The sequence below is a fragment of the Trifolium pratense genome, linkage group LG7 (assembly GCF_020283565.1).
Source record: "Trifolium pratense cultivar HEN17-A07 linkage group LG7, ARS_RC_1.1, whole genome shotgun sequence".
NCBI lineage: Eukaryota > Viridiplantae > Streptophyta > Magnoliopsida > Fabales > Fabaceae > Trifolium > Trifolium pratense.
This window is the reverse complement of record NC_060065.1, coordinates 17,150,390-17,173,004: the sequence shown is the minus strand read 5'-3', so window position 1 is coordinate 17,173,004 and position 22,615 is coordinate 17,150,390. Positions and strand designations below refer to the sequence as shown.

The 22,615-nt window shown below is 32.2% G+C and overlaps 3 protein-coding genes across 3 annotated transcripts; all 3 read right to left on the bottom strand.

Moving 5' to 3' along the window:
- Positions 1–2,595: 2,595 nt before the first annotated feature.
- LOC123894519 (histone acetyltransferase HAC1-like) lies at positions 2,596–8,379 on the bottom strand. The gene is made up of 4 exons (XM_045944539.1): positions 8,323–8,379; positions 7,436–7,510; positions 3,296–3,513; positions 2,596–2,924 (listed from the first exon to the last, which is right to left on the bottom strand). Exons 1-4 carry the CDS (start codon positions 8,368–8,370, stop codon positions 2,888–2,890), a joined length of 378 nt encoding a protein of 125 aa, XP_045800495.1. The 5' UTR covers positions 8,371–8,379; the 3' UTR covers positions 2,596–2,887.
- A 7,242-nt stretch (positions 8,380–15,621) lies between these two features.
- On the bottom strand, positions 15,622–16,856 carry LOC123894518 (histone acetyltransferase HAC1-like). The gene is made up of 2 exons (XM_045944538.1): positions 15,985–16,856; positions 15,622–15,896 (listed from the first exon to the last, which is right to left on the bottom strand). The coding sequence occupies exons 1-2, from the start codon at positions 16,191–16,193 to the stop codon at positions 15,791–15,793; spliced, it is 315 nt and encodes a 104-aa protein (XP_045800494.1). The 5' UTR covers positions 16,194–16,856; the 3' UTR covers positions 15,622–15,790.
- On the bottom strand, positions 16,775–19,266 carry LOC123895966 (pre-rRNA-processing protein TSR2 homolog). Its single transcript, XM_045946430.1, has 4 exons — positions 18,992–19,266; positions 18,827–18,918; positions 17,819–17,893; positions 16,775–16,816 (listed from the first exon to the last, which is right to left on the bottom strand). Exons 1-4 carry the CDS (start codon positions 19,173–19,175, stop codon positions 16,775–16,777), a joined length of 393 nt encoding a protein of 130 aa, XP_045802386.1. The 5' UTR covers positions 19,176–19,266.
- Positions 19,267–22,615: the final 3,349 nt, after the last annotated feature.

Sequence of the window (22,615 nt, the reverse complement as noted above, 5' to 3'; positions counted from 1 at the left end):
GCTCTAATGAGTGATTTCATCCCTAAATATTTTAATTCACAAATATCATTTTTCTCTCTTCCATATTTCATATTCTCTCTCATTTTTACACTTTCAAATGCATGAAAGGAATATTTTAATTCTATGAAACTCACTTTTGAGGTATCTTAATTAAGCAACTTTGACTAAATTTATGCTACATAAAATCTTACATGCCATGTCAAAAGTCAATATTTTATTGTCAAGAAATTTCTATGATACTTCTATTGGAGTTTCTCTTATAATTAAAGTCAAACAATTTTATGCGATGTTCTTACCAAGTGAGTTAAGCTTATGGGAGAGATTCAATTATTTCCATTCCATTAAAATCAACTTTTTAAAAACCACATTCCTATTCCGCCAAATATTTAGTTTGAGGTTTTTAAAAACCTATTTTTATTTTGACAAAGTTAAATTCAACTTTGCCACAACGAAAGTATCATTTAAGGGCTACGTTTGAAAATAAAAAAAAAATGCAAAGGCCAAGAAAATTAGCATCACTAAAAGAGGACAATATCAAGATTGTTTCCTTTGGATGAATAAATTCAACTTGTTTTTGGTATGAGGCCTAAGCTTAAAAGTACTATAGTAAACTAATAATCTTCCGGCTTTTAAGGAGTAGGAGGTCCAAAGTTCAAGTCTTGATAAAGGAGAAAAAACTAACATAATATTGTAATACTAACAACTAACATTAATAAAATAAAAATAAAAATATCTTCAGCCTTTTATGACAAAATTAAGGATTTGTATCTCAAAGATATTATAGGTACACCATAATAAATTATGAATTGTTAAGAAAATAACCTTTAATTTCTCCACTTTACATTTTATTTAAGTGTCGTATCTGAGGGGGGCGAGGAGGGCGACGACCCTAGGCCCCAAGTATTAGGGCCCCCAAATTTTTTTTAGGGTTACATATATTAATATATTATATATGTCAATAATATAAAATAAATAAATATCAAAATTCTTGTGAAAATTTAAAATAATATGTCTAAATATCTTGTGAAGATTTTAATATATGTTACAATTATATTTACAAATAATGAATTGTTAGAAGTTATTGTTTATATTTTTGTTTTAAATGTGTCAAAAAAAAATTTTTTGTTTAGAATCTTTTAAGATTTGCTTCTTTTATAAATATATATGATTTAGAAATATATATCTATTACAATTTAGCTCTATAAATAGAGCAACAGAGTCATGAATCTATATCTATATCTATTTTATACTATATATAAAGAGAATACATCAGTTTTGGTGTGGAATTTTCATAATACCAACAATATCCTTGGTTTTATTAGTAGCAATAAAAAAAATTTATTAACAAACACACCATAACATAATGCACATTTTTTTAGCAGCAAAAATCTTTTATTAACAAACCGACAATAACATAAGGCATATCTTTTTTTTTTTACATAAGTTAGACACAGGCAGGCGCCCGCTAGTAAAAAATAAAAAGGATGAGAGTATTCTTTGTATAATTGCCATATAATTGTGTGATTCTCTCTTTTGGTTGTTTTGCAGATACAATGTTTTAGAACATATTGATATAAACAATTATTAGTGAATTTGTATCTAAAAATGCTCGTAGGAATTGTTTTGTATGAGTATTTTGATATTAAATAAAAAATTCAATGCTCATTAGCTATTCAAATTTTTTTATACTATTTAATAGTTAGGCCCAAATTTTAAGGTCGACCATAGGCCACAAAACCTTAGAAACGGGGATGTCAATTTAGAGGATACAAATTGATCATAAAGAGTCTATTTGAATTGACTTATTTTGAGCTTATGCAAAATAACTTATAGAAATAAATAAATTTTATGTGTTATTCATAAGTTTGTCAATATAGTTTATGAAGAAAACAACTTATAAACAGTAATGGAGCCAAAAGAAATTGAATAGTGGAGCAGGACCAAAAATCAAACATTTGATTGATTCATCATAGAGAAATCTCATTAATCATTTGATGTTAATTACTTGATTGAATTGTTATTACGTTTACTCATCACATGAAAAAGTTCAACGAATTTCTTATATTCAATATCCATAAAAAACATCTCCTTATATATAACTAAAACAATCATGCAACAAAAAAATATTTTTCATAGATGGACCCAATTTTGTATACTTCTAAGTTCATCAAGTGATTGAGAATTAGATGTTAATGATTGCTTTGAACTCGAATTTCTTTTTACTAGAAATAAAATAAATAAATAAATAAATAAATAAATAAAATCTGATCAAAAATATTAAATAAATAAATAAAATCCAAGAGATTCACTTCAAGTGATTAATAAGTTTTCCTAGAACAAATTATTTCGAAGAACTTGAGTTCAATTTTTTATGAGAATTAAACAATTTTTAGTGAGACTTTATTTATCTCACGGCTGAACTTTAAACTACCAGACCTCTTTCCTAAAAATCATAGGATTAAAAGCTATAAAAGAAAAAATACCACAATTAAAACCATATATACGTACAATCAGACACTATAGATAAATAATATTTTCTCTAAAGGGTGTCCAAGAAATATTTAATCCAACAAATATTTAATCCAATTGTGTGGCTCTCAAAACATATTTAATGCAAGAAATAATATTTTCTAGAGAATTAAAGAAATATTATCTGCCTCCAACAAATACTTATAAAGAAATGTAAGACTAATTTGGACTATAGTACACCTATCGCTCAAGGATGGGCAATAGACATTAACAGAGAAATACAAATAACTTTGACAAAATCACAAAATCACTTATCCGAACAAAATAAAGCAAACACCTCCTAATACTCCTTGCTCATCCAGCAACTTTTTGCCTCATCATTTCCATCACTACAGTCAGCTCTTTGTTGTGAATTAGATTATTGTTGCAGCCTCCTTAGATGTTCTTTGACATCACTGATTTATTCCCAAAGCACAAATTAACTAACGCCAATTAAAAAATAAACCAGAATAGTATGGCTTAATTTTACATTTGGTCTCTTACGTTTATTTTAAGTTTTAAGTTGGTCCCTTTCAAGTTGATCTCATGTTTTAAACCTTTTAAGTTGGTCTCTCAAGTTTCTAAAATTTGAATTAGTTAGTCCATATTTAATTAGTCCCTATTTAATCATCTTTATAGGACTAACTAATTAAATTTTAGAAACTTGAGGGACCAACTTGAAACATTTAAAACATAAAGGACCAACTTAATTAAAACATAAAATAAACGTAAGAGATCAAATGTATAATTAAGCTAAATAGTAAATTGATTATGATGGTCGCCAAACCTGCATCGCGGAAGTTTGCAGTCCGATTTGTTGCACGCACGAGCATGAAATTGAATCAAATACCACATTTTCTTGCACATAACGCAGCCTCCGGAAGCACGTGTTCTGCAGTACATACCATGCCGGAAGAGGCCCTTCACTTTACGACAATTAGGATATCGACAACGTGCAGAACGACATTGTGATGCATGCATTAGAAGATCATTCATTTTCCCTTTCTGTAATTACATAATCTGTTTACATCAGAATCTATGCAGAAATTTCATAGTGTTTATGGTGATATGAAAACGATAACATCACATTCAGTAAAAATCATAATACCAACAAAATTTAGAAACATGATATGATGGAAAAGAAAGTGACGAAATACTTCAAAAAACAAGATACTGCAAATTTTTTTTTTTGAACAAGCCAAAATGAGATATATATATATATATATATATATATATATATAATAGTCTATTAGCACAAGACGTGCCAAAAAGACTAAACAAGGTTACAACTGAAGTCCAAAAAAAGGAACCAAAAGAAACTAAACAAGGCCCAAGCAGAGCAAAGGACTAGACCACCAACTATGGCAGTTCAAAGCTAAAGTACTACTCGTCGCTTTCAACCACCTATAAGAAAACGTCTTGATCTTGTCCAACATATGATGTACCGTGTTTGCTGAGCCCTTGAACAATCGATGATTTCTTTCGGTCCACACAACCCAAACACAAGCAAGCCATATGAGCTGCATAAAAGAACGGCGTGCTCGAGAACCACCTGCTGAATCCTTAAACTGAACAAAGTGATCTGAAAGAGTCTGAGCAGTCACCACAGAAGAGCCAATCCAGGAGCTGACAAGAGACCAAAGGGAGCCAAAGAAGCTGCAAGAGAGGAACAAGTGATGAGCCGACTCAACCTCTCCGCAACCATAAGTACAAAGGTGAGCCTCCGTAGATAAAATCCCTCGAGTAACCAGGTTTGCTTTGGTAGGTAACCTGTCCCGTAATAGTCGCCAGGCACAAATGGAAACCTTCAAAGGAACCTGACGATGTCATATAAGACCTGACGCAGCATCCAAAGTAACGGCATCCTGAGTCGTCAGAAGCTGATAAGCACTACGAACCGTGTAACCATCATCCAGGTCAGCCCGCCACTGCCACCTATCTGAAACATGATCCTGCAAAGAGATGGTAAGTAGAAAAGCCTGACACTCCCCCAACATCTCCTCCTCCCACGCCCTCAACTGACGCCGCCACTCCCACGCCTCCCCCCTGCCCCCCACCCACGCATAAACATCTCAGCCACTGAAGCCGATTTGTTTTCTGCCAAGTCAAACAGCCGCCCGTACCGGTCCCGCAACGAAGTACCATCCACCCAAGGGTCAGTCCAGAAAAAGAGTATCTGAACCATCCCCCACCTGTCTCAGAACATACTCTCTAAACCACCCTCTCCCTGCCTCACCTCCACCATCCCGAATGCGCGCTAACTCTCTCCACCAAGTCGACCCACGCGCGCCACCCTCGCACAACCTACCTCTCTCCACCCCGTAACGTCCTGCCAACACTCGAAACCATAAACCCTCTCTATCCACTAACAACCTCCAACACCACTTGCCCAACAGGGCCGGATTGAACTCCCTCAACTGCCTAACCCCCAAACCCCCATACTCCTTACGCAAGCAAATAGTATTCCAATTAATCCAAGACACTTTCCTAAGATCCTCACTTCCCCCCCAAAAAAATTTAATCAAAATAGATTCAATAGAAGAGATAGTACCTGAGGGAGCATTAAAGAAAGAAAGAGCATAGACAAGCAAAGAAGTCAACACAGATTTAAGCAAAACTAAACGACCACCAATAGAGAGAAATCGGCTCCTCCAACCCGATAAACGATTCTTTAGACGATCCAAAATCGGTTCCCAAAAACATAAACGCCTCGGATCACCCCCAATAGGAAGGCCCAAGTAAAGGAAAGGGATCTTCCCTACTCTACAGCACAGAGCTGACGCCGCCTCACCTAACCAAGAGTCAGGGATGTTAACCCCAACCAGCATGCTTTTGTGAAAATTCACTCGCAAACCAGACAAAGACTCGAACAACACAAGGACAGCCCGCAGAGCCCGGACGTTCACCCAACTCTTAGTCCCCATCAGCAACGTATCATCAGCAAACTGAAGATGCAACACCGACACTTGTGCAAGCTCACCCACACTATACCCCATGAAGATATTGCGCTCCACCATGGCTTCCATCAACACATGTAAGCCCTCTGCCGTCAGTAGAAAAAGGAAAGGAGATAACGGATCACCCTGCCTTAAACCCCTCTCGAGAGGAAACTCATCAGTCGGACTACCGTTAACCAAAACCGAAGCAGTTGCCGTACACACACATTCTTTAATCCACTTCCTCCAAATGGTTGGAAAACCCATTCTCCCCATGACATCATCCAAATAACCCCAATCAACCGAATCATAGGCTTTCTCAAAATCGACTTTAAAGAGAAGCAGCTCCTTCTTAGACTTGCGGGCCTCATCCACCACCTCGTTTGCAACAAGGATGCCATCAAGAATCTGTCGGTCCTTAACGAAAGCCGTCTGGGATGCAGATATCACGCTGCCCATCACCACACGCAGACGGTTCGCTAACACCTTAGCCAAAATCTTATAAAGGCTGTCCACAAGCGAGATAGGCCGAAAATCATTCAACCTTTGGGGACTGTCAACTTTGGGGATTAAAGCTATAAAAGTGGCATTTAGACCCTTAGTCAATCTGCCATTGCGATGAAACTCCGAGATAAAACGCATAATATCACCTTGCATCTCAGCCCAAAAATCCTTAATAAAACCAAAATTAATCCCGTCGGGACCCGGGCTTTTGTAACTATCACAGTCCCAAACAGCTGCCTTCACCTCGTCCACAGAAAAAGGCTTGGTCAACCCTATCACCTCCGCCACCTCCAGCCGTTTAAAAATAAGATTATCTACCTGAGGCCTTTCCACAATAACGGCCTTGAAGTGAGACGCAAAATGAGAAAAAACCGCATGCCTAATGGATGTCACACCCTCCACAGTAGTACCATCCACCTGCAGCGACGAGATAGCATTACCCCTCCGCCTGCTCGCAAGGACAGAATGGAAATACTTGGTATTAGCATCCCCTTCTTTGAGCCACCGCGACCGAGACTGCTGCCAACAAATACTAGCATTCAACTGAGAAAGAGAATGAATCTCCGACGAAACCCCATGAAGCTCCGCTAACTCAGACTCGGATAGAACCTCCTCGCCCCCCTTCACATCAAGCATTGCCATCCGGTCCTTTAGGGACTCGATCCGACTCGGCAGATTCTGAGTGTGAGAAGAATGCCAGTCTTTCAAGGCCGTCTTAATCCATTTAAGTTTCTCCTTAAGCACGAAACCTCCCCAACCATCAACCTGAAAGGAATTCCACTTTTCTCGCACAAACAAATGGTACCTAGGAACATCTTTCCAACATTTCAACATCCTTGAGGGACGGGGTCCCCAGTTCTCCTCATCTGCTACCAAAACCAAGGGACAATGGTCAGAGAGCCCTCTCATCCTAGCTACTTGCGTACAATTAGGCCAAGTCAAACACCACTCCCCAAACAGCAAAAATCTATCCAAACGGCTCATGGAATGCCCGTCTCCCTTAAACCAGGTGAACTTTCGGCCACACAACGATAAATCAATCAGGGTATTATCATCAATAAAGCGGTTAAAAGGGATATGGTCTGAAGGGCGATACCCGTCGTTGGCTGACCGACGTTCATCCAGACTTCTAACAGCATTAAAATCCCCACAGATACACACCCTAAAAAAAAACTCGAATAAGAATGCTTAATATTTAGTTAATTTACGCTAAAAATTAAGAGTTAGTTTGATAAATTCTATGAATTGATGTGGATCCACTTTTCTAATTTACACCCAAATAAACATATATATAATAACACAAATAAACACATGACAACCAAGGAAATAAACTTGAAAAAACAAATTCAATGACATAAGACAAAAAACAAAAAACAAATAAAGAATGACATAACACATTAATTGAAAGGCCTAAAATCATTATATGTATGACCATATAAATTTAATAATACAAATATAATTATAAATAGTATTGTGCCTTAATTTACCTCCCTAAGAAGCGTGATCTTCCCAAAATTTTCCTCCAGGCATTCTGCATGTAAACCCATTATTTCTGCAGCCATCTACATATAATGTACATAAAAGTAAGAACTAATGAACAAATACATATATTTCGAACTATAAGCAAAATATATAAAAGACATTAGGAGCCAGATTTTAAAAAAGGTTGCTTTCATTCATTTTTCTCACTCAATGTAAAACTAAATGTTCTTTTTTCAATAGCTAATATTAAAAAATGGCGATCAAAATACAAGTAGTATTAGTGATGACAACAAAAGATCCAAATACAATAACATCAAAACATAATACAACATCCATCCACCAAACAAGTATTTTTTTTTAAAAGATAACAATAGAGTTTATAGTTAAGTAGGGATATTTAAGTAATTTTACTAATTTATAACGGATATGGATATCCTCGGATACAGATAGTATTAAACTCGCATCAGTATCAATTGAATGCGAGTAATTGAAATATCCGTTTATTTTATCCATAGATATTCATTAAGTTATCCGCCTCGTGTCCGTGGCGGATTTTATTTATAGATATCCGCGAATATAGATTTTTTGACATCCATATCAACGCACTCACGAGTCACGACTATAATTAATGTTGTTTCTTATGCATTTAATCATGATTCTCTTTTTTTTTTATAACCAAAAATTGAATTATAAAGAGTACAAGGGGTACTCAACCCTTACAATTCAAGTACAATCACCTTAGATACATTGAAAACAATCATGATTCTCTATAATATCAAAAACCGCTACACGATCTCGGTTTAAATTCTTGATTATAAGAGTTGATGAACAACAATTACTGAAACAATAAATTGATGCCACAAATAAAAATTTTAAAATGAAAACAACATACATCTTCAGCGCTACCATCTCTAATCACTAGATCGAAAGCAGTATTCATGCATTCCTTGATTAAGATTGTTAATTGACCAATATGATGTGGCTCTGTGAAAGAATAATGAATCAAATCAGAATAAAATAAAATTCAAAAATAAAAGGGAATTAAGCAATTTTTACCTTTGGATTTTGCAAACCAAGAACGCGCGTCGGCGATGAGTTGTTCAATTTTGGGGTGATTATTGTCACCCATCTCATAATCAATGGCGGTTTGGAGAGCCGACAAGTTATTCAAAATATATACAATCCCTTCATTGAATGCTTCCAATGATTCTCCTTGTAAGACTCTAGGACCCACCATCTTTGCAATGAGCTTCGTGTAGCGAAAACCGATTGAGAGGGTGACACTTTAGGGTTTATCCTAGCGCGTATTTAGTTTATTTATATGCCTTTGTAGAACCCTAATTTTTGCCCTTATAATATCACATGCTTAACTAGGCCTGTCCTAAAGCAAGGCAAGTAGGCTCATAACTCAAGGCCTCAACATTTTTGGGCCTAAAAAATGTGCAACTTATCAGCCCATCATTTATGCAATATGTTAAGTATTATTACCAAAAATAAATAACATGAAATTATAAATGGTGTAGCGGCGGCAAGTCTTTGCTAAGAGGTAAAGGGTGTGAGTTCTACTCCAATAGTTTTTTCAATTTTTATTTTAAGAGATCAAAAAAATTAGAAAAAAAGATGTTAAACCCATTATAACGAAACATAAACTCAATTAATGATCATTGAGACAATTATTAACGCGAATTTATTAAAAAAATTTAATCACATATATTTTTAATCAAAATATATAAAGTTTATTTATTAAAAAAAAAACTACATTTCTAGAATTAAGTTACAACTTCTTTTAAAAACACTATCAATTTTTAATGATATTAACTTGAAGATGTATATTGTTACCATTCATAGCAATTTCCCTTTGGCTTTGACTTACTAGATCCTTCTTCTTATTGTTGTTTGATTGAATTCGAAATCTCTTGATATTGCTATCTGAATGCTTAACTCCATTTTTATTGATATACTTGTTGTATCTACGAACAAACATACTCATTTCTTCATCATCCGATTCAATGTTATTATCACCACCATTAGTATGCTCTTCTCCATTGGACTTTTTGGAACTAGTCTTTAGTGCAATTGACTTTTCCTTGTCCTTCCCCATACTCTCTCAAAGAGATGAGCTCTTGTTCATGTTCTTCTAGTTTCCCAAATAGTGTGTTCAAGTCATTGGTTTCTTTAATAGCCGTCACCTTGGGTTGCCACTCCCTACTCAAACATCTTAAAATCTTATTAGTACTCACTTTGTTGGAAACCGATTAATAAAAAATGTGAACCTCTTTTGCATTTCAAAAATGGTTTAAGTACTTTAATGCCGTCCTCATTGATCATTTTTGGAATATAAGGACCATTAGTGATGAGTACACACTCCAAGACAGGTCCTATGACAAGGGCACGTCGCACGTGCAAGAAGAGTCAATGATGCCTTAATTCACTTCATGATCAAATCAATTGAAGGTGTGTCCCAAGTTGAAGAAGGCATGACCCAAGTTGAAGAAAAAGAACCAAAGTTTATGATTATCGTTCAAGCATGTGATAGTGGCACAATAAAGCATAAGAAAAGTTGAAAATACAGAGCTCCACTAAACATATGAAAGTGATGCACCAAACAATAGCACTACTATCTATTTTTTATTTTGCTTTTTCCTTGTAATAATTGAGACCCAATATCTTATTAGTGGTTGAAATCCTTTTGCTTTTTTAGGAGTTACTTCATGCTTATTATATCATCATAAGGCATTCCTTTTGCTCTCTATCAATAGAAAACACAACTGACTCATCAATTAGCGACAACATTCCATACTTTCTTATCACCAGAAGTGATATGGACCCGCATGCAATCTTTCTGATACTCGTAGTACTCTCAATTGAAAGATAAATATTATAGATACACCATAATAAATTATGAGTTGTAAAGAAAATAACATTTAATTTCTTCACTTTACACTTTATTCAATTTAGAGAATACAAATCCATAATAAATGGTCTATTTGAATTGTCCCGTGAGTTTAGCTCAGTTTGAAGGACATTGCATTAGATATGCAGAGGCCAGTGTTCGAACCCCGATTATTCCACTTATCCACCTTTAAGAGTGGAATTTCTAGTCAATATGCTATTTAACCAAAAAAAACATGGTCTATTTGAATTGACTTATTTTTGAGCTTATGCAAAATAACTTATGCAAATAAATAAATTTTATGTTAGTGAGAAATTATAAATTAAAGGTTTAAATGCAGGTTTTTTTTACAAGAGTTTAAATGCAGTTTTGCCCCCTCAAATTTCACAATTGTGCAATTTTAGCCCCCAAGTTTCAATTGTGCGATTTTAACCCCCTAGGTTTAACAATTGTTCGTTTTAGCGTCGAAGCTTCAATTGTGTGATTTTGGCCCCCTAAATTTATCCTCTTTTGCATTTGCAAGTCCCTCATTAACTTTTTTGACTTAAAATTGATTATGTAACATTTTAAAATTTTAAAAATATTTTGAAAAATAAATAAAATATGTTTTTAAAATTTAAAATATCTTTTAAAATTTAAAAAATGTAACCAAATGCAAGTAATGTAACCAACAGATTTATAAAACAAAAAAGTTTGTTTTAAAAAAATTTATTAATTTTTTTAATAATTATTTTCTTAAAAAAATAAAAGTTTATAAAATTTTAAAAAAATAGTTCATAAAAAAAATTTGTAACCTATTATTTTATGGAAAACTTATTCTATAAACTACATATAACAAAAAAAAAAAAATTTTATGTTATTTTTTAAAAACAGAATTTCATTTTTTAGATTTTTTAATTTTAAAAGATCTTTTTAATTTTGAAAATGCCACATATGCAATTTTAAGTCAAAAAGTCAATGGAAAGCTAATAAATGCAAAAGGGAATAAACTTGGGGATCAAAATAGCACAATTGAAATTTGGGGTTAAAATCAAATAATTGCGACTTTTGGGGGGGTTAAAAGTATGTAACACCCTAATCCCCGAACATGCATACACGATAATCATACACTAAAATATGTCTTCTACCTAGGGTGTCACACATACATCAACAACATGCAATGATATTTAATTGATCAACTGCAGCGGAATTTAATTAAAACAATTCGATAACTATTCAAAACATAGTCATTATCGGTTAACAATATAACGAGAAAACAAATAACATAGTTCAACAGTTCAAAAACATAGTCTCAACAAAAGAAATAGAAAATCAAAGAGTTTCGCCTCATCTCGGTATTACAATACCAGAGCGACTCGATAATACATAACCAAAAATAAATAAGCAGGAAATACCAAGAAGAAAGGCTCCAACACTATCTTCCTAAACTCACAGCAGCTATGACTCCTCAACCTAAGAATCTGAACTCTCAAGAGCCCAGACACAAAAACAATACATGGGTGAGAATACATCCACAATAAAAATGGTGACTAAATAGCAAGAATACCATAAAAAAAAAATACATCATTCAAACATAACATACAATACACAATTCTGATACATTCATCAAACACCAGCAATCACATCATTTCACAAAAATCACACAACACATCATATTATTGCAAATATGTAAGCACAAAAATCATACAACACATCATATTATTGCAAATATGTATGCAATGTAATCACCTACTCAACTCTATATGCATGCGGTACCATGTTTTTGGGTGTCAGGATTATGTTAATGAACAATGCCAAAAAAACATTTTATCAACAACATGATTCACCATCATTATTCATCAGCACTATTCAATGACATAGTTAATCAACACTATTCAACAACATTAATTACACCTCACATTCGATTTTCCACAATTAAATTCATTAACAAGTTCAATAACAATTAAATTAACTTAGCCCACAATAAATACATACAGGAGAGTCAATACCCATCTTGTGTTTTCTCATATTTGTAAGTATCCTACCATGCATCATAATCCAAATGAAATACTTCCCTCTCTCTGGAACTTTGAGTTTCCAAACTGATTTCCACTTTATGTCTTCTTCAGCTTGATCAAAATCACAGATAACATGATACATAACAGCTATGGAAAATGTGTTTGTATTGTTACCTGGCCATATTCGCGTGTCCTCTCCTGCGCTTGAGTCCGAAGGTAGAATGGTTGCAATTTTCTGACATATAATATCTGGTAGCCAACCTTCTAACCAACTCCATTTCCACTCTCCATTAGTATCAACCATATCCTTCAATTTGATATTATGCAGATGCTCTGGAACAATTAAATTCAAGTCTCTAATTCTTGTATCTTCATTTATCAATAACAAGAGTCCATTAACTGTGTCCAACCACGCACTACTGCCTTCCAAAGGCTTGAGTCTGAATCTCTCGCCTCAACATTTCTTATATCATTTCCTCTCTGGTATTTACCCCTCAGCACCTGAATCCACAACTCATTCTCTCCATGTTGAAACTTTCAGCCTAATTTTTGAATGCATGCTTTGTTCATAGCTTCCAGACGTCTCAAACCAAGCCCTCCATTCATCTTTGGCTTAATAATTGTCTCCCACCCTATGGCATGATATTTGCGAGCATTATCTGTTTCACCCCATATGAACTTACGTTGCAGCCTTTCAATATCTTCAATACAAGACTTAGGAATGATTGTTCTCATCATCAGATAAGTAGGTATTGCTTCCAAAACGCTATGACAGTTTACATATAATGATGGATTGCCCTCTTGCTATGACAGTTTGGATTCACTTGGTTCCTGTTCATGTAAGAGATAAATTTTTTCAAAGTGATGACTTACAACATTGGTTAGCACTTAATTTGTGGAGTGAAGATGATGGAAAATTAGGAGTTGGCTGGAATAATTACTGGGCAATGGCGTGTCATCTACTTTGGACTTGGCGTAATAAAGAGTTTCATGATGGGAATTTTATTCGTCGATTACGACCACATAGCTATATCTTTCGGAGAACTAAAGAATATTTGGATGTAGGAAAAGCAAGCAGGCTTGTTTTTGACAGAGTGAAAGAGATTGTTCAAATACAATGGAAACCTCCTTCTAGTGGGTGGATTAAATTAAATACTGATGGCTCGTGCTCTAATGATGGAATAATAGGATGTGGTGGAGTGTTGAGAGGTAGTGAAGGAGAATGGCTGGAAGGATATGCTAAATTTATTGGGGTTGGGAATGCTTTTATAGATGAGTTGTGTGTACTCGAAGGGCTGAAACAGAGTGGTGGAACTGAATATCGATTCATTGGCGGTGGTACAAGCTATTTCGGAAGTGGGGAGAGGGAGTCACCGTGGGAGTGCTTTGATTCATAAGATTCGTCAACTACTTGAGATGGAATGAGAGGTTGTTATTCATCACACTTACCGTGAAGCAAATAAATGTGCAGATGCTCTTGCCAATATTGGGTATTCATTGAGATCTGGTAGTATTTTCTATGATACATGTCTATCGCAATTAAGTAGTTTATTACTTGCTGATATGTTGGAGATAACTATCCCTAGACTAGTCATTATGTAATTTTCTCTTTGGGCTTAGACCCTCATCATTATCAAAAAAATAAAATAAATTAACTTAGCCCAATCCTCTATGTTATAATTCGGGGTAATATACTAACCTCACGTGACTTCGTCAGTCAACACCCAACCATTCCCTTAAATAATAGAGTTACTAATTTAATTTTATCAAACATAATTCCTTATTAATTATTCATTAATTCATCCCTTAAAAGAAAAGAAAAATGGCTTTAACTCCTCCGAACCATCAAAATAGAACCAAATAAATACCGGATTTGAATACATCGCGAAAAACAGACCCGGCCCATGCTCGTTTCGGACCACGGCAGTCCGTCCGACTAAAAAACTGGCACAATAGTTGTATGTGCGCGCCACCCCTGCCACGAAATGTTCCAGTGGAAAATCCACCATTGGAGCATCATCCAAGCTCCGATTTTGAATGTCCAAAACCCCAAAAATTTCACAACATTTATTCTTTATTGAACACACTAGACCCACTTAAGTTTACATTTAAACATCAATGTTCATTATGAATTTTTCACCAAAATCATCACTTTCAAATATACACCATTAACAACAACAACTCAACCAAGCATGCACAAAAATAATCACAAAACAAAGACAATACCAATGATTGATTGAAAACATGATTAAAAGCATCAAACTCAAACCCCTAAAAAGTTTTAAAAAAATCCTTTAACAGATACACCATGATCTACTTGGGAAAAAGAAGATAGACTACTCCAAAATCGTCTTTCCCTTATTAACTTTATTTATTTATATGATAATATTAGGTTTTAAAAGATTGGGCTCAAAAGACATACTCTCACCGATTGGGCCAACACCCCCCCTCACACTTTAAAGTCTATTTTATTTCATTTCCTTTTTTCACTAAATTACTAAAATTCGCCAACATCTCATTCTAATTCTAATTTCACACTAAACCACCCTTTTCTATTCTAATTAACAATTTCCAAAAACACGCATAATACACAAACACACCACAAACAATTAAATTCAAATAAAAATAATACTAAAAAATTGGGGTGTTACAAAACGCATAATTAAAACTTGTGGGTCAAAATTATACAATTGTGAAATTTGAGGGATCAAAGTTGCATTTAAATCTAAATTAAAATTTATTTATTTGCATAAGTTATAGGAGTATTTTATAAGTTAAAAAATAAGTCAAACCAAACATGTTGAAAAGTTTGCTAATTTTAAGAAAAGGTCTAATCTTACGTACCTTTTTTAATGAAAGGTAAGAAATTTATGTGTGAGTCAGTAATACAAATCGAAAGAAACAAAAGAGCATAAGATATATTAGTGTGTGCTTGTCTATATATATAAAACATAACAGGCTAAATATGTTTGTTTTTTTATAGAAACAAATCTTTGTGGACTTAATTGCAAATTTTTGTGGATTTAATTTTTATAATATTCTAAACATAGGAAAAAAAACATTCAAAAAGATGTATTAACTTAACTCCTAGGACAATGCCAGTAAAAACTTAACTCCTAGGACATGATTCAAGAAAGAAAGAAAAAAAAAAACTCCATGGACTAAAATTATTTGCAAGATCCTTTTATTGGGACTATAAAATGCATTTTTTATAAAGAAGGGAAAAAAAATTGACAATTTTAAAAGGACTAAAAAAAATATGTAATCCAAAAAATAATATTTCTAGAGAATTAAAGGAATAGTACCTCTTTGTACCAAAAAAAAAGGGAATGTACCTCCCTCAAACAAATATTTTTAAAGAAATGTGAGACTAATTTGGACTATAGTACATTAATAATACAAATAACTTAACAAAATCAAAAAAATCACTTATTCAGACAAAATAGAGGAAACACCGCCTAATACCTTGCTCATCCAGCATTGTTAGCAACTTCAACATCATTTCCATCACTGCTACCAGCTCTTTGTTGTGAATTAGATTGTTGTTGAAGCCTCCTTCGATGTTCTTTGACATCACTGATTTATTCTCAAATTAAGCACAAATTAACTTATGCAAATTAAAAAATAAACCAAAATAGTAAATTGATTATGATGGTCGACAAACCTGCATCGCGGCACATTGCACTCCGATTTGTTGCAGGCACGAGCATGCAATTGAATCAAATACCACACTTTCTTGCAAATAACACAGCCTCCGAAAATTCGTGTTCTGCAGCGCTTAGCATGGTAAAAGAGGCCCTTCATTTGACGACAATTAGGATATTGGCAATGTGCAGAATCACATTGTGATGAATGCAGTAAAAGATCATTCATTTTCCGTTGCTGTAATTACATAATCCGTTTACATCATAATCTATGAAGAAATTTCATAGCATTTATGGTGATATGAAAAAATAACATCACATAAAGTAAAAACCATAATACCAACAAAATTTAGAAACATGATATGATGGGAATATCCCAAAAATTCCTTTGTATTTTAATGATAACAAACTTAATGACTTAAGAATTATTTTATGATTCTGATATGTTTTGTTATCTAATGTATTTCTTTGAGTGTCAATGATCACAATAACATTTTATCAAAGAATCCAAAGCCTCATTCATCTATGAGAAACATTCAGGATGAGAAGATGATTTGGAAATCATATGATCACAAGCAAATTAATCAAAGGAGTATATTCAAATCAATTTGAAGGTTTACAAGATTTATCTTGAAAGACTTTTTTTTTACGTTACGAAAAACTTATATATGGAAGACAAAACCTCTACACCACATGAGAAGCAAATTCCACGAAAAGACAAAAATGTTTCTGACAGAAACCACTTGAGAGCCAATAGTTAAATGATCAAAAGCATCATCAAAAGCAACATGAAATATTGCATCATCAACATCATTGATCTATATCAAGACCCTCGTGTTTCTTAACTGAAGCCTTGAGAAAAAAAAATGATCAAAAAGTCATTAGTTGCAGCTACAGGTGTATATAGTTCTCAACTAACAAAAGTAAAAGCATGTTTTAATAAATAACGGCTAATCCAAGCCTTGGGCACCAAGTTTATCCAGCTATACCATGTGCCTATATATAGGAAGATGTGACTAAACACAAAACAAATTATATACCATTTTATAATACGACTTACAAATAGAATTTTTTTAGTTGATTATTTTATTTAAAAGGCTTAAATATGATTTTGATCTCTGCAAATATGGTCAGTGATAAACATCATATCGATGACCAAATCATATTTAAGCCTATTTAAAAATGTACAATAAATTAAACATATCATGTTATTGATAATCCATTTTATGTTCGAGTCACTTATAAACATCATATCGATATTTATATTTTTGAATAATGCTTTTGGAAGTGTTGTTGGTGGTTCATTGGGTTGTCAATTAACCTAGTTGAGATCTAAATGTATCACATTGACACAATAACACTTATTATTTTGCCAACAAAAAAATTCATATCAATCATATTAAGTAGTTTTAAATTTCCACTTGTTTTAATAAATGAGGCATTTCAGCAACCAACTTAATATAACAATTTATCAATGATCACTTATTATGCTAGAATTGATGCTTAAGCTATTTTTATTTTTCTACAACTCACAAAGGAATAAGAAAAAATTCTACATGAACTCTGCATTAATTTTTTTATTTTTAAAATTCACTTGGGCTCTTATAGAAAAAATTCTACATGAACTCTGTATGAAAAATAACGAGTAAACAGGTACTCTTTTAATCAAAACCAATATAAAATAATATTGTCAACATCAAATAATGCAAAACCAATATAAACCAATGTAGTTATCAAATAGAACATAACCAAATCATGAATCACATATCATATAGAAATTGAAAGGCCTAAAATCATTATGTATGACCACATAAATTTGATAATACAAATATAGTTATAAACAATATTGCTTACCTCCCTAAGAAGCTTGATATTCTCAAAATTTCCTACAATGCATTGTGCGCGTATACCCATTATTTTTGCAGCCATCTACGTATATAATTTACATTAAATTAAGAACTAATGAACAAAATTTGTCAAAAAATATATATACATGCATTTTAAACTAGAAGCAAAATATACAAAAGACATTATGAACAAGATTTTAAAAAAGCTTGCTTTCATAATCTAAACCATGGTGATCAAAATATTAACATATAATATTCATACATTTTTCTCTCTCAATGTAAAAACAAAAGTTCTTTTTTTTTTTAAAATGGAAATATAGGAATGATGTTTGCTTTTGCAACAAAGTATATAATACAAACATAGATGAAGACATTATCAATACTATAGTATATAGAGGTTGGAGGAATGCTAAGCTTAGAGAGCACATTGCTCAATTGCTAATTTAGTTTAGCCTTCTCTGTATGTTTTTGCTTGTCCCCTTTGATTAGTTGGATCAATTGTGATCACCTTGTACAGACTTATTTTTTGAAAGGAATAAACGTTTTCTTATTTCAAAAAAAAGAAAAATACAAGTAATATTAGTGATGACAACAAAAGATCCAAATACATAACATCAAAACATTAGCAACATTGTAAACCAAAAAAATCCAAATACAATATAACATCAAAACATATAATACAACATCCATTAAATCCGCATCAGTATCCATTAAACGCGGGAAATTGAAATGTTCGTTTATTTTATTCATGGATATCCATTAAGCTATCCGTCTCGTGTCCGTGGCGGATTTTATCTATAGATATATGCGGGTACAGATTTTTTGACATCCATATCAACGCACTCGCGACTATAATTAATGTTGCATCTTATGCATTTAATCATGATTCTCTAAAATATTAAAAACCACTAAACGATCTCGTTTTAAATTCTTGATTATAAGAGTTGATGAACAACAATTACTGAAACAATAAATTGATGCCACAAATAAAATTTTTAAAATGAAAACAACATACATCTTCAGCGCTACCATCTCTGATCACTAGATCGAAAGCAGTATTCATGCCTTCCTTGATTAATATTGTTAATTCACCAATATGATGTGGCTCTGTGAAGGAATAATGAATCAAATCAGAATAAAATAAAATTCAAAAATAAAAAGGGAATTAAGCAATTTTTACCTTTGGAATGTGCAAACCAAGAACGCACGTCGGCAATGAGTTGTTCAAGTTTGGGATGAGAGTTATTGTCACCTATCTCATAATCAATGGCGGTTTGGAGAGTCAAGCATTGATTCAAAATATAACCAATTCCTTCATTGAATGCTTCCAATGATTCTCCTTGTAAGACTCTAGGACCCACCATTTTGTCAATGAGCTTCGTAAAGCGGAAACCGATTGAAAGAAGGTGACACTTTAGGGTTTACGTAGCGCGTATTTATTTTATTTATATGTCTTTGTAGGAAGCTTGCAAGAACCCTAATTTTTGCCCTTTTAATATCACGTGCCTAACCAGGCCCGTCCCAGAGGCAGGGCAAGAAGGCCCATAGTCCATGGCCTTAACATTTTGGGCCTAAAAATATGTAACTTATCAGGCCCATCGTTTATGCAATATTTTAAGTATTATTATCGAAAATAAAAAACATGAAATATATTATAAATGACACAGTGATGACAAATCTTTGTTAAGATGTAAAGGGCACGAGTTCTACTCTCCCTTTGATAGTTTTTTCAATTTTTATGATCATTGAGACAATTATTAAAGCGAATTTATTAAAGAATTTTAATCACATATATTTTTAATCAAAACATATATAATTTATTTAAAAGAAAACTACATTTCTAGAATTAAGTTACAACTTTTATTAAAAACACTATAAAATTTTAATGATATTAACTTGAAATGTAATTTGTTATATTAATTAGAATATAACCTTTTTTTTACTAAAAAGTAACAATATTCAATCATTCAAATTCATAGAGAGTACATCAATCGAAATCATTACATATTCAATTTCGCTAAAAACTAATAAGGATCAATCTGCGAAAAAGCTTACAACATCCGAGTTAATAGCATAAAACAACCTAATGTCTATGACAAAATTTAAATGTCCAGAATAGTCATACATTTGAATCTACAACGTTGACGACACTAAAGTTATTGAATCTGCACTGAAGTTGGATCGAAGCAAATATCTGCAAATCTGAACAAACAAACACCGTACTAAGATGGAAAATCAAAAACTAAACCGTACCAAGACGGGAAATCAAAACACAACACCGCACTAAGAGTCACTAAAAACAACACTTGATGGAAAAAGAAAAAAAAAACTTGAATGAAACCTTAATATATAAGGTTTCCTGTTCTTTAATAATTTATGTAGGACTTATAGGTAGAAGTTTCCAGTTTTTTACTATTTTTTGTGAGACCTATATTTATACTCATATGTTAATACAATGATCTAATGTTTTGTGTAATTTCTGCGGAACCTATATTTATCCTCATATATTAACATAGAAACCTATTTTTTATGTTGTCTATTTTACAATTTTATGGGTTATACTCATATTTAATATTTAATACGATGACCTAATTATTTTGATGATTTTTGTGAGACCTATATTTTCACTAACATATTAATAAGGTTGCCTATTTTTTAATAATTTTTACGGGACTATATTTATACTTATATATTGAATACATGGACATAAGTTTTCGGTGATTTTTACAAGACTTGTGTTTTTTATTAATATATTAATAAGGTAGCTTATTTCTTCGTAAGTTTTTGCTATATATAGAATAGTACTTGTGAAAATTATGGTGGTTTTGCAAAACTTGGAACTACCACGAACTTGTGAAAAAACAAGAATGAATATATAATCACATTTCATATCATACTAGCTGGACACCCGTGCGTCCGCACGGGAGTCGCGGCGTTGCCGCTCCTCACTTGCTAACATGAAATAATAATTTACTGGAAAGTAATTCAAAAGATAAAAAAAAAAAAAGATATAATATTTGGTAAAAAAAAAATAGAAAAAGAACAATGGTAAAACCATCACAAAAAAACCTCAGATATCCGTATTAGTATAATATGAATTTTGTTCAAAAAAAATATATAAATATAGATAATGGAGAAATCATGAAAAAATAGGCTACCTTATTAATATATTAGTAAAAATATCATCTTGTAAATATAACCAAAAACTCATGTCTGTGTATTCAATATATGAGTATAAATATAGTCCCGTAAAAATTATTAGAAAATAGGCAACCTTATTAATATGTTAGTGAAAATATAGGTCTCACAAAAATCATCAAAATAATTAGGTCACCGTATTAAATATTAAATATGAGTATAACCCGTAAAATTGTAAAAAAAAATAGACAACATAAAAAATAAGTTTCCATGTTAATATATGAGTATAAATATAGGTTCCGCATATATTATAAAAGAACATGCAAGCTTATTAATATGGGTAAAAAACATAGGTCCCACAAACATTACACAAAACATTAGGTCATTGTATTAACATATGACTATAAATATAGATCTCACAAAAAATAGTAAAAAATTGGAAACTTTATTAATAAGAGTAAAATCATATAGCCCTGCAGAAATCAGACAAAAGATTATATCCTTGTGTTAATATATGAGTATAAATATATGTCATGTAGAAATTATGAAAGAATTGACAACCTTATTAATATATTAATAAAAAACATAGGTCTCGTAAAAATCAACAAAATAATTAGGTCCCTGTATTAATATATGATCTATTATAACCCGTAAAATTATAAAAAATTAATTTTTTTTATTAAATTATGATTAAAAATATAAATCTTGTAGAAATTAAAAACAAAAAAGGTTCTGGTATTAATATATGAGTATAAATATACGTGCTACATAAATTATTAAAGAACGGGAAACCTTATTAATAAGAAGAAAAATATAGGTCCCTCAGAATTCACACAAAAGATGATGTCCTCGTATTAATATATGAGTATAACTCGTAAAATTAATAAAAATATATACAACTTTATTAATATATGAGTAAAAATATAAGGCCCGTAGATATAACAAAAAAAATTATGTTCCCATATTAATATGAATATAACCTGTAAATTATTAAAAAAAAATAGACAACATAATATATTAGTAAAACACAAGTTCCGTGAGACTAAATATAAATTCTGCATAATTTATTGGTCAACCTATTTCAAAAGAATGACCAATGTATTGATGACAAGTGAATTTTTTGTTCCGGTAAAATAAAAGGTAATTTATTTCTCAAAAAATTAATTTGTCCTTATATCAACAACAAAATATCTTCCAAAACAAAACTTCTAAAAAAATGTCATTTATTTTTTAACTTTGTATTTAATTCTTTTTTTTTTAAACTAAAAGTATCATCCGCACAACCCTGCAGAGACCAATCCCCTCGAGATGACTAAGAATTCTTATTGTTTTAGTCTCAACATTTTTTCGGGAGTTTTTCAATTATATTAGTAAAACACAAGTTCCGTGAGACTAAATATAAATTCTGCATAATGTATTGGTCAATCTATTTCAAAAGAATGACCAATATATTGATGACAAGTGAATTTTTTGTTCCGGTAAAATAAAAGGTAATTTATTTCTCAAAAAATTAATTTGTCCTTATATCAACAACAAAATATCTTCCAAAAAAAACTTCTAAAAAAATGTCATTTATTTTTTAACTTTGTATTTAATTTTTTTTTAAAACTAAAAGTATCATCCGCACAACCCTGCAGAGACCAATCCCCTCGAGATGACTAAGAAT

What these genes read in the sequence shown, in the direction of transcription:
- LOC123894519 (XM_045944539.1), bottom strand. Translation starts at nt 8,370, where the DNA reads ATGAATACTGCTTTCGATCTAGTGATTAGAGATGGTAGCGCTGAAGAT. An exon ending in GAGATGGTAGCGCTGAAGAT is followed by an intron (nt 7,511 to 8,322) that starts GTATGTTGTTTT and finishes CATTATATGTAG; the next exon opens with ATGGCTGCAGAAATAATGGG. An exon ending in TGCAAACTTCCGCGATGCAG is followed by an intron (nt 2,925 to 3,295) that starts GTTTGGCGACCA and finishes GGAATAAATCAG; the next exon opens with TGATGTCAAAGAACATCTAA.
- LOC123894518 (XM_045944538.1), bottom strand. Translation starts at nt 16,193, where the DNA reads ATGAATGATCTTTTACTGCATTCATCACAATGTGATTCTGCACATTGC. An exon ending in TGCAATGTGCCGCGATGCAG is followed by an intron (nt 15,897 to 15,984) that starts GTTTGTCGACCA and finishes AGAATAAATCAG; the next exon opens with TGATGTCAAAGAACATCGAA.
- LOC123895966 (XM_045946430.1), bottom strand. Translation starts at nt 19,175, where the DNA reads ATGGTGGGTCCTAGAGTCTTACAAGGAGAATCATTGGAAGCATTCAAT. An exon ending in TTGGTTTGCACATTCCAAAG is followed by an intron (nt 18,919 to 18,991) that starts GTAAAAATTGCT and finishes ATTCCTTCACAG; the next exon opens with AGCCACATCATATTGGTGAA. An exon ending in GAGATGGTAGCGCTGAAGAT is followed by an intron (nt 17,894 to 18,826) that starts GTATGTTGTTTT and finishes TTATATACGTAG; the next exon opens with ATGGCTGCAAAAATAATGGG.